The 12,240-nt window shown below is 49.9% G+C and overlaps 1 protein-coding gene across 1 annotated transcript; it reads left to right on the top strand.

Moving 5' to 3' along the window:
- Positions 1–7,462: 7,462 nt before the first annotated feature.
- ZNF48 (zinc finger protein 48) lies at positions 7,463–8,971 on the top strand (the record flags this gene model as incomplete). The annotated part of the gene is made up of 1 exon (XM_082856854.1): positions 7,463–8,971. The coding sequence occupies one exon, from the start codon at positions 7,463–7,465 to the stop codon at positions 8,969–8,971; it is 1,509 nt and encodes a 502-aa protein (XP_082712980.1).
- Positions 8,972–12,240: the final 3,269 nt, after the last annotated feature.

Genomic DNA, 12,240 nt, shown 5'->3' with positions numbered 1-12,240 from the left:
CCCCCAATGTGACTATATTTGGAGGTAAGACCTTTAAGGAGGAAATAAGGTTAAGTGAGGTCAGAAGGGTGGGGCCCTGATTCTATAGGTCTGGTGTCCTTATAAGAAGGGACACCAGCAATCTCTCTCTGCACATGCACAAAGGAAAGGCCACGTGAGGACACAGTGAGAAGGTGGCTGTCTGCAACCCAAGAAAAGAGGCCACACCAGAAACCAACCCTGCTGGCGTTTTGATCTTGGACTTCCAGTCTCCAGAACTATGAGAAAATAAACATCTGTTGATTAAGACTCCTAGTCTGTGGTGCTCTGTTATACCACCTCATAGCTCACTCATTTCCTCTCCTCAGCCTAAGGCAACCACTCTAATGTGCTTAATGTGTAATTTTTTAGTTTGTACATATTTTGAAAAATGTGCAGTGCATAGTACATGTTTACACAAATAGCTATATATGTATATACTAATATGTATTTCTGTTTGTTAATTTTTTTCAATCAGCGCTATCTTTTAAGATCCATCCATGCTACCACATTTTCCTTACTTCAACCTCATTTCTAGTACTGCTCCTTTCATGTAACCTTGGAAAAATCACCTCTCTGGGCCTTACTTTCCTCATCTACCATATGGGATTGGACGCTCCCACCACACTGAATTCACAGAAGTTGTTCAAGTTTCATGATTATAAAGACATAGAATAATTAAGAGCTGTGTGACCTTGGGCATCTTTAACCTTTCAGTGACTTCGTTTCTGTATCTGTTAAATAATGCCATTAATAATTTCACTTCATAGGGGCATGACGAGGATTATATACCTAACACATATAAAGTTCTTAGCAGTGCCTGGCATAAAAGATGAGCTCACACATAATGCTAGTTATTGCTATTACATGAGCTGAGGGGTGCAACAGTGCCGCTAGCTCCAATCTAGCGACTGCTCTTCTGCATTAGTTGCTGAGAATCCAGAGAGAGTGAATCAGCCAGGGTTGCCGCCCTCTGGGGAGACAGAGACAGCCACAAGCAAGAGTGACACACAGCACTGGTGCTAAAAATGTAGTGTAATAATGAGATAAACAGAGTACTTTGAGAAGCCAAGGGAAGGGATAATTATACCCTTCCCCCTGCACCACAACCCTTCCCCCTGCATTTCTCACCAGGCTGAGCAGCCCTACCATCCTAGTTAAAACTCTGAACTCCTCCCTCCTTTGCTCTCGACAAGTATATCCAATTGGTTTCCAAGTCCTTTCTATCCATGAGAAAAATTGGCCCCTCCTCTCTACACCCTTCACCGTCTTGCCCCTGCCCTGGGTTCAGACTCTAATCAGCTCTTCCCTGAATTATTCAAATAATATTTAAGAAAATAACATGTACACACCTGTCAGAATGGCTATCATTCAAAAAGACCACAAATAACAAATGTTGGCAAGATGTGGAGAAAAGGGAACCATTGTACACTGTTGGTGGGAATGTAAATTGGTGTAGCCAATGTGGAAAACAGTATGGAGGTTCTGCAAACAACTAAAAATAGAACTACCATATGATCCAGCAATAGCACTCCTGAGTATATATCCGAAGAAAACGAAAACACTAATTCAAAAAGATACGTGCACCCCAATGTTCATAGCAGCAGTGTTTACAATATCCAAGATATGGAAGCAACCTAAGTGTCCATCAACAGATGAATGGATAAAGAAGATATGGTATTATATATACATATATAAAATATATATACATATATATATATACATACACAAACACACACACACGTAATGAAACACTACCTACTCAGCCATAAAAATGAATGAAATTTTGCCATTTGCAACAATATGGATGAACTTGGAGGGTATTATGTTTAGTGAAATAAGTCAGACAAAGACAAACACTATATATTATCGCTTATATATGGAATATAAAAAACAAAAAAAAACTATCGAATACAACAAAACAGAAACAGACTCACACATCTAGAGAATAAACTAGTGGGGAGAGGGAAAGGAGAAGGGTAAGATAGGGCTGAGAGATTAAAAGGTACAAACTAAAATAAGCTACAAGGATATATTGTACAGCACAGGAAATACAGCCAATTTATAATAACTACAAATGCAGTATAATCTTTAAAAATTGTGAATCACTGGGACTTCCCTGGTGGTCCAGTGGTAACGAATCCGCCTTCCAAAGCAGGGGACGTGGGTTTGATCCCTGGTCGGGGAGCTAAGATCCCACATGTCTCGGGGGAACTAGGCCCGCGCGCCACAACTATTGAGCCCTCGTGCCTCAACGAGAGAGCCTGCGTGCCGCAAACTACAGAGCCCACGCGCTCTGGAGCCTGCGCGCCATAACTAGAGAGAGAAAACCGGCACGCCACAACTAGAGAGAAGCCTAAGGGCCACAAAGAGGAGACGGCACGCCGCAATGAAAGATCCCACATGTCTCAACGAAGATCCCGTGTGCCGCAACTAAGACCCGATGCAGCCAAAAAGATAAGGAAAATAAATAAAATAAATATTTACAAAAAAAATTGTGAATCACTACGTTGTACACCTGAAACTTACATAATATTGTAAATCAACTATACCTCAATAAAAAAAAGAAAAAAAGAGAAAAAATGGCATTTATATTCATCTATTTACTGTATAACCAATACATATTCTCATGGAAAAATTAGCAAATGCAAATGGTTAGAAAAATTTACATCTAATATCATTCCATGATATATCCTCATTTTGATTTTCATCCTTCTAGATTATCTCATATGCCTGTACATATGAATAAATATATATTCACAAAACTAGGATCATAACTTTGGAAACCTGTTTTCGTCACCTTATATGTTATATCTATGATCATAAATACACATCTACATTATCGTTTTTCTAGATGCTTAGTATTCAGGCTGATTCCCGTTCTTCCCTGTGATAAACAACGCTGAGCTGAGATGACTGTGTTTGTGGTGCTATCATTGCGCACTTGTCCAACCATTTCCTTGGGCCTCATTTCTATAAGGGGAATTACTGAGTCAAAGGAAGTCACATATTTAAGGCATTTGTGCATACTAATAAATGCCCTCAGAAAAGGCTCTTGGCTTGGTTAAGTGCAGAGATGATATGAATTAGCAGTGACGCAATATTCCATTTACATGTTTATTAACACCAACAAATTATGCCCAATTATTCCTGTGATAAGGTTTGGGGCCTGTTTGTAGAAAGGAAGATCCCCCCCTTGAGTTTCCTATGGGGCAGTGAATTGTAGACAGCAGTCTTCCCATTTAATAATCATCTGGATTAGTTCTTTTTCATCTCTCCATCATATCTTCATAGCTATCTATGGCCCTACCAGACATCCCTGAAAGGGTTTCCATGTCTTTAGACCTGAGTTCAGGTTCAGACCCAATAACTCCAGGCTTTGTCTTCTCAAAGTCAGAGCTAGCTCTCCAAGTGAGTTTGGCATGTGGGCTGGCCAGCCTTTGGGGGTTTCCTCTAAGAGGGGCTGGCTCTTTGCCATTTTGGTACCCTCTTACCTCTGTTTCCCAGCACATGTGTCTGGCACATATTGGACCCCCGGGAAATGTTTGTGGAACAGATGATTAACTTACCATCTCATCTGCAGCTTCCACTACTTTCCTATTATGTAAACTTTTGACACATTAAAACAGAACTATTATCTATCTTCCTCTTTGAGGATAGATCTTAATCATCTTTGGATCCCAAGCTTCTAGCACATAGTAGGTTTGCAATTAGTATGTGATCCATTGTTCATTTCATTCCCTCTGCCTGGAGTTCTTCATTTTAGGCCCACTTCAGCCAGGCTCTGGACTTGGCTGAAATCTTACCTGTCCTGAAAGGATCAGCTCAAAAATGCCACCTTCTTCCTTGGTTACTTCAGCCCAAAGTGTAATAACTGATATTTTTTACTAAGTACTTTACACCTCAACCATTCAAATTAAGTATTATCCCCATTTTACAGTTCAGGAAACAGAAGTAACTTCCCCACCCAAGGTTAAATGGGAGCAAATGACAAGGTCAGGAATCAAACTCTGCATGAATGAACTTAAAGACAGTGTCTACAGCCACTAAACTCTACAGGCCTCTCTCTCTCTGTACTGCATTCCTATCACATCTTTGTTTATTAGGTCGGTATACAATCTGTCATATCATCTGTATGTCTCCATGTTCTACTGAGCAGAGAGAGCTCCCTGAGGGATTTCTTTGTATTTCCAGGGTCTAGACTTATGGTTGATGATCCATAAGTATGTGTTGATTGCCTTGTGCTCCATGTTTACCCGTGTCTAACATTCATGCATACCAGGTACACAAAACCATACAGATTCATTCCCACAAATAAGAACTCTTCCTACTATCTTGAATCGGTGAACGTAACTCTCTCACGCCCTTAGAGTTCTTATTTATCATGATTTGTTTGCTTGCCCCTTTAAACTGGTAGCACCCCAAGGACAACTCTTACACGTGTTTCATCTCTTTACCAAACTCTTGACATAGCACTGAGGTACTAATAAATGTTAATTAATATACAAACCTTGGTTACCCCTCTCCATCATTAGATGGGCTGCAGACACTTACAGGCACCCCACCCCCTCCCCAAAGGCAACCTTGCCCAGAGTACAGATACTGGGGATCACACCCCTGGGACCACTGGAACACAGCCCCAGCCAGGGTCCCACCAAGCTGGGAAACAGGGTTTAATGTTTTAGCCTCTCCCTGGGCTCCCTTGGTAGGGCTGTAGACCTGTCCCTAGTCTCCCCATGGCCTCTTTCTTTGTGTCCCTGTCTCTCTTTGTCTCTGCCTGTTTCTTCGTTCCTCTGCCTCTGTTTCTCTCCAGGTTCCCTGCCTTTTCTTGTAGTTCTTCCGACTTTGCTTCAAAGACTTTATGTCTCTCTTATCTGTTTCTACATGTGTTTGTTTCTGGCGGCCAATCATTTGCTCTTGTGTTTTTGGTCTGCTGCAGTCTCTGTCTCTCTGCCTTTGCATCCTCTCTGATTCAGGGCTCTTAGGTTACGACTCCGGATCCAGGTCTGTGTCCATCGGCCTGCCTCTCCTCAGCATTTATCTGGCGTCTGCCACTAGCTCCCGCTACTACCTGTCTCCCCCAGCCCAGCCCAGCCCCCACGCGCGGCCCTCTGCCTCGCCGACCGGTCCCGCTTTGTTTCCCGTGTCTCGGCGCCCCGCCCCCGCCCCATCTGGGGTCTCCGCCGCCCTCTGCCGCCCTTTGTCTGACTTGGTCTTTCCCCCACCCCTTTCCCTGGGTCTGCCTTTGGATCTCTCTTTGTCTCTCCGGGCCGGGGTGGCTGGCGCTGTTGGCCAGCTCCGGAGTTCGGCGCGGGTGGCCCGACACAACGACAATTAGGAAGTCTTCGGCCCACCACATCCAGCTCCAGACCAGGAGGCACACGGTTAATACCACCGAGTTCGGGCAACTGTCCTCGGCTCAGAGTAGCCCTCTCCGCGGCACGCGGCTGCCCGCCGGCCACAGAGCTCTGGAGGACGAGGGCTGCCCCCACAAGCGTGCAGCTCCTCCAAGGTCCTAGAGCGGCCGGGTGCCACCCGGCGCTTCCGCTTCCCGTCCCCGCCCCCGGCGGCCGCCCCAGGGGAACGCCTGGGACGGAGCCCCCTCCCTGTTTGGCGCCGAGCCCACATCCCCGAGCCGTTGGCGGCGCGGGCACCGGAGCCCCGCCGAGGAGCTCCGGAGGGCGCCGGGGTGGCGGAGGCGGCTGCTGCGGCGGCGGCGGGAGGAGAAGGGGAGCGGCTGCGCTCCGGAAGGAGCAGCAGGTGCAGGGGCGGCTGGCGGCGCGGGCGGGGATCACCGGGAGCCGCGCCCCGCACCTCGGACCCGAACGCTGCCCGGTCCCCGTGCCGGCCAGCAGAGGGCAGGGCGCCGCCGTCCGCACATGGCTGTGTGACCGTGAAATTGTGTCTGTCCCCTTGCTCAGGGCGGCGTGCCGGCGATGGAGCGCTCGGTGGGGCCCTGGGGCGCGGATCTCCATGGCTCAGAGGACAGGGAGCAGCTGAGAGGCACCCGCACAGGTGAGGGCCAAAGCGGTGCACCGCCGTGGGCAGGTAATGGCCGGGTGAGGACCCCGGTGCTGGGCTCTGCCTGGCCCAGACCCAGAAAAATCGGACATGAACTGTGCTTCCGGGGGGTGGGCGGGGGGGGGGGGCGGGCGGGGAGGAGGAGAGCAAAAGCCAAGAGATGGAGCCAGTGTTTCTGAGCACCTACTATGCGCCAGGCCTTGAGGGGCATCATTTCAAGGACTCCCTCCCCGTCCCCGACAGTGATCAGCAGGCTTGCTGCCTCTGCCCTACTTCAGGCCTCATTCTGTCTCATCCCGGCAATTGCAGCAGCCTCCCCTCAGCCCTTTTCTCTCCAGTGATGCACTGTGCAGCCACATTGATCTAAGTCCAGATCTAATCCTGTCTCCCTTCACAAAAACCTTCCCTAGCTCCCTTCTGCTACTAATTAAAAGCCTTAGCCTAGTGTTCAATCCAGATCTTACATGCTTAATCTAGTCTCAGCATCCCTTTCCATGGTTTACTCTTCTCTGCTGTGAAAGCCCAGCCCTGTCTCTTTATTTCCTCTCTCTCGTGACAGCACAGTTATTCTGAGCCTGCAATTATAATTTTTTGTGCCTATCTCTCTTACCCATCCTGAGGGACAGGTGTGTGTCTGGGTCCTCTCAGGTACACACAAGATGATTGAAGTAATAAGTTACAGACTGGGCTAATATAAAAAAAGATATAATGTAATTAGCAAATACCAGGCAATATAATGTAGGGGTTAACACAGGCTTGAGAATCAGACAGACCTGAGTTAGAAACCTGGTTTTGCTACTTTATAACTCACTTTGAGCAAGTGACTTAAATTCTCGGAGTCTCCATGTTGGGTAAAATGGGGGTAGTTAACAGTATTACCTCATAGGATTGTTTGTAAGGATTCAGTAATGCTTGGTTAAGTTATTGGCACATATGAAGGGCACGGTAAAAGGAAGTTACTGTTACTGAGAGGCACAGACAATAATAAGTGCTTCAGAAATTCAGAGGAGAGAGAGCAAGAGAGATCCTTGCAACCACAGATGGTCAAGGACGCCTTTCTGGGGAGGTTGCTATCAAAGATAGGGGCTGAGCCAAAGGGCAGGGTCTACAACTCCTTTTTCTTTCCCCAGGTCTAGGGAGTGAGAACGTGGAGATTTCTCAGCCAGATGAGTTTGAACATGCCCCACAGGAGGATGACTTGGGGTTCAAGGAAGAGGAAGATTTGGCCCCAGGTCATGAAGTAGGAAATGCCTCTCTCAAACCCGAAGGCATTCAGACCTGGGATGACTTGTGGGTCCAGAGAGTGGGACCTGGGAAACCACAGGCCCGGGACAGAGGCCCTCGGCTCCTGGGAGAACCACGCTGGGGCCAGGCTAGTGATCGGGCTGCCGTGTGCGGCGAGTGTGGCAAGAGCTTTCGGCAGATGTCAGATCTGGTGAAACACCAGCGAACCCACACAGGGGAGAAGCCCTACAAGTGTGGGGTCTGTGGCAAGGGCTTTGGGGATAGCTCTGCCCGTATCAAACACCAGCGAACTCATAGTGGTGAAAAGCCCTACAGAGCCCGGCCACCAGCCCAGGGCCCCCCAAAGATTCCTCGATCCAGGATCCCTGCTGGTGAGCGCCCCACCATCTGCGGTGAGTGCGGCAAGAGCTTCCGGCAGAGCTCTGACCTGGTGAAACACCAGCGGACACACACGGGCGAGAAGCCCTACAAGTGCGGGGTCTGTGGCAAGGGCTTTGGCGACAGTTCTGCCCGCATAAAGCACCAGCGGACACACCGGGGGGAGCAGCCCCCCCGGCCCGTGGTGCCCCGACGGCTGCCATCTCGAGTAGCCACGGCAGCCGCACAGGGACCTAAGGCCCAGGATAAGCCATACATCTGCACTGACTGTGGCAAAAGATTTGTACTCAGCTGTAGCCTCCTGAGCCACCAGCGCAGTCACCTGGGGCCCAAGCCTTTTGGCTGTGATGTGTGTGGAAAGGAGTTTGCCCGGGGCTCAGATCTGGTGAAGCACCTGCGGGTGCACACAGGAGAGAAGCCTTACCTCTGCCCCGAGTGTGGCAAGGGCTTCGCTGACAGCTCCGCCCGGGTCAAGCACCTCCGCACCCACAGTGGCGAGAGGCCTCATGCCTGTCCGGAGTGTGCCCGCACCTTCAGCCTCAGCTCCACCCTTTTCCGCCACCGCCTCACTCACACGGAGCCCCAGGACTTCAGCTTCCCAGGCTACCCCCTCGCCCCCCTGATCCCCAGCCCACCCCCCAGCTCAAGCCCACCCCCACCTCCCCTTGGCACCAGCCCCCCGCTGACGCCTCGAAGCCCTTCGCACTCAGGTGATGGCCCTTTCGGCCTGCCTGGCTTGGAGCCGGAGCCTGGGGGCCCACAGGCTGGGGAGCCGCCTCCACCGCTGGCGGGTGACAAGCCCCACAAGTGCCCTGAGTGTGGCAAGGGTTTCCGCCGAAGCTCGGACCTGGTGAAACACCATCGTGTACACACGGGGGAGAAACCCTACCTCTGCCCTGAATGCGGCAAGGGTTTTGCCGACAGCTCTGCCCGAGTCAAGCATCTCCGCACCCACCGCGGTGAACGGGCTCGGCCACCACCACCATCCACTCTCCTGAGGCCACACAACCCCCCTGGCTCAGCACCCACGGCCCCCCGATCCCGAGTCCGGGCTCAGCCCTCTGGGCCCAGCCAGCCCCACGTGTGTGGCTTCTGTGGGAAGGAGTTTCCCCGGAGCTCGGATCTAGTCAAACATAGGCGCACACACACCGGGGAGAAGCCATACAAGTGTGCAGAGTGTGGCAAGGGTTTTGGTGACAGTTCTGCCCGCATCAAGCACCAGCGTGGGCACCTGGTCTTGAGGCCCTTTGGGACAGGGGATGGTCAGGCAAGGCCCCTCAAAGAGGAGCCACCAACGGGACTGGAATGATGGGGTCCAGGGTGGGTGGAGGCCCAGGAGACCAAAGGGGAGGGTATCTGCCGCTTAAGCAGAGAAGAAAGGGCCTGGGAGGCAGTGGGAGGGAGAAGGAGGGGAAGAAACAAATGGGAGAAAGGAGTGGATAGATAGCAATAGAGATTTGGAGACAATGACCTTGAAGCTCAGGAAACTCCTGGCTGGGCTCAGTCAGGACCTTGCCAGTGTGGTTTATACCCCCAGCTTCTAGAACGCTGCCTAGTATACAGTAGGCAATAAATATTTGTTGATGAACAAACTGACCTTAGCCTGAGGGCCCTTAAAGAACTCTAAATTCCTGCTGCCTCTTAACCTGTAAATTGACCCCTCCCAACCTTGCCCCTGGGAGACCAGCACCCTGAACCAGGGTTTGTTAGACCTATGAGCTTCAACATGAGACTTCTGAGGTTTAGGGTGACAGAGTGAGGCAAGGCCATCTTGACCACCCTACTGATGGTGAGAGTATTGTTGTGAGGCAGGCAGTACCCAGCCTCAGGCCGCTGGACGTGGTCTTAGCCAGGAAGAGGACACTTGGAGAGGCCAGACCTACCTGCCCTGGAGAAGCCCAAACTGCCCTGACACCTGGACACGGCAGAACAGGTCAGAGACAGCAGAAAGAGCAGTCATCTGCCCTGGGTGCTAAGCCCAGGTCCTGGTGGACTGCAGCAGAGAGACACTGGCAGAAGGGCAGTACAGGGGTGAGGAGAAGCCAGGGAAGCACCAAGGCCTGACAGCCACATCTCCATGTGTCTCGCCAATAAACTGCTTCTTGTCTGAGGCTTGGACTCTTGTGTGCGTGTGTGCGTGGTGAGGGCTGAAAAAGGTGCCGAAGGGTCGCCACAGGCAAAACCCATAAGCCATGTTGTAAACTTGCTCTCTTTGAGCCCTGTCAAATAAAGAAGTTGGGTTGTCATAGCTGCTTTTCAGCTCTGACAACGGGTTAAGAAAACGGCCACCAGGCCTGTCAGCTGATGCCTCAGACCTGAGTTCTGGCTGCCCACAGGAGCCACCTACGCCACAGGCTCGAGCGCGACCCTTAAAAGGAAAAACACTCGGTGGGAGCGTGGGGGGCGGGGGTAGGCGGGTGTTTTGCGAGCGCTGTTGCTATGGCGACAGGTACCGGGAGAAAAGTGGCTGGCAGGAATTGGTACCAGCTCAGAAGACCCCGACACTGATGTTCTGCTTTCTGGGAAACCCCACCTCCCTGCGACCCTTTTTTTATTTGTCGAGAAACAGGTCATTTGGCTGCATAGCCCAAAGGCAGGGCCAAGGGGATGTCTCTATCCCCCAGAAAAGGCAACCGTATTTCCCAGCCATCCATGCGTCATTAGGTGCAGGACTCCAACTCCTAGCTTTTTCCGAGGAGGGCGCCAATAGGGAGGAAGGGGAAAAAGGAACTGACCTGATTGGCCAGGGACAAAAAAGACTAGGGCGGTTCACCCATCTAAGAGATGAAGTACAAGACTCCCTACAACTTCGCAGGCTTGTCGTCTCAGCTAATTTGCGTGCGGGAACGGTCCCCGGGTAGAAGCTCTCGCGACATCTTAACAGTCGGCCGGGCTTCCTTAGAAACCAATGAAAGCTTGCTGCAGCGCGGCTCCTCCCAGTCCTCCCACCCCTGCCAAGTTGTTAAACAGATTCGAAATCCCAGAATTTTGAGTTCAGGCCTGGAGTGCTCAGCGGCTTCTGTCCTAAGTGCACACAAACACCCATAGACCTGAATGGAGGCCTTTGGGGCTTTGGGAAGATCCTCCCTGCTGGTTGCCGTGTCTCACCTCCCTACCAGGTTGGCCTCCAACGTAGCCTGCAGTGAACTTTGTAAAATCTGACCACTTCACTCCCCTATTAAAAACCCTGCCGTATGTGTGCATGTCCTCTCTATAAAACTTAACTCCTAGATGGCATTCAAGGCCTTCCACTTGTGTGGTTTCAGACCCGTGCCTCTTAAATATTCTGTTTTTGTAACTTGGAATGCCCCCCTTCCCAACGTGTTAACCTATCCAAACACCTCAAGTGTTACTTCCTCCCAGAAGCCTTCCCTAAACCTCCAGCCTGGTTAGAACCCCCTTCATCTGATGTGTTAAGCTCCCTTAACACATCGAGAGCTTCCTTAGGATAAAGAGACACTCAACAGCATTACCTACTGTGTGCTGGGTACTGGGCATAGAAAGATGAATAAGACAAAGTTTCTGCCCTCAGCTTCTACGCAGAAGCTAGACATTGAACAAATATTTTCAAGTGTGGTAAAGACTATGCAGGAAGCAGGCATGCAGGAGAGACTCCCACATGGTTCAATGCCTCTCCAAAGAGGAAATTATGTTAAGACGTAAAGAATGACTTGGAACAAGCCGAGAAAGGAGGAGGTGGGAGATGAGATGGCGGATGGTGTGTTCTATGCACCAAGTCCTTGGGATTCAAGAACTCAAGTAAACTTCTAGTGAGGCTGAAGGCAAATAGTGAAATGCAGAATAGTGAAAAGTAAGATAAAGACTTCCAAATTCAACTTTCTACCTCCCAGTCCTAAAAGGGGCCTGGCACACAATAAGGCTCACTCAATACTTTGGTGAACGATGTCCTTGGGACATGATGTTCTCTTCACGAGAGTTTACAGTCCCACAAACTGCTACCTCTTTGTCCATCTGGCAAACTCTCACTCATCTTTGAAGGTCCTTTACATTTATCTCTTTGGTGAGGCCTGCACCCAATATCCAATCCCTTCCAGGGGGCTGTCAGAACACCTATTGTTTCCTTTTCATATGTATATAATATATATATATCATATAGATATATATTTTTAAATCACCTTCTTTACTAGACTGTGAGATTCTCAAGAACAAGAACTAGCTCTGATTCCAGATAGATACTTGTACATGTTCCTCCTTTTGCAAGCATCTGTTCCAAAGTCCTCCCACAGTAGGAGGACCTTCCAGTAGGGACTTTCGCTGCTCCCAGCTGAGCCTCCTCACTGATTCTCTGAATTAGGGGAAGCACGCCTTGCCTTTCGCTAGAGTTCCTGCCATAATCTGGCCCTGCCTGCCTCTTCTCCAGCTCCCACACTACATTTCCATTAACTCACTTGGCTCCAGCCATACAAGCCTTCTTTCTTTTCCTCAAACATGCCAAGCTTAATCTCACCTTAAAGTCTCTGTAGTTCTGTCTAGAACATTCTTCATCTAGATTTTCAAACGGCTAACTTTTTCTAATCATTCAAGTTTCATCTCATATATTATATCCTAAGAGATGCC

This window comes from Leucopleurus acutus, assembly GCF_964270905.1.
Source record: "Leucopleurus acutus genome assembly, chromosome: 16".
NCBI classification, from domain to species: domain Eukaryota; kingdom Metazoa; phylum Chordata; class Mammalia; order Artiodactyla; family Delphinidae; genus Leucopleurus; species Leucopleurus acutus.
This window is presented reverse-complemented; position numbering and strand designations above follow the sequence as displayed.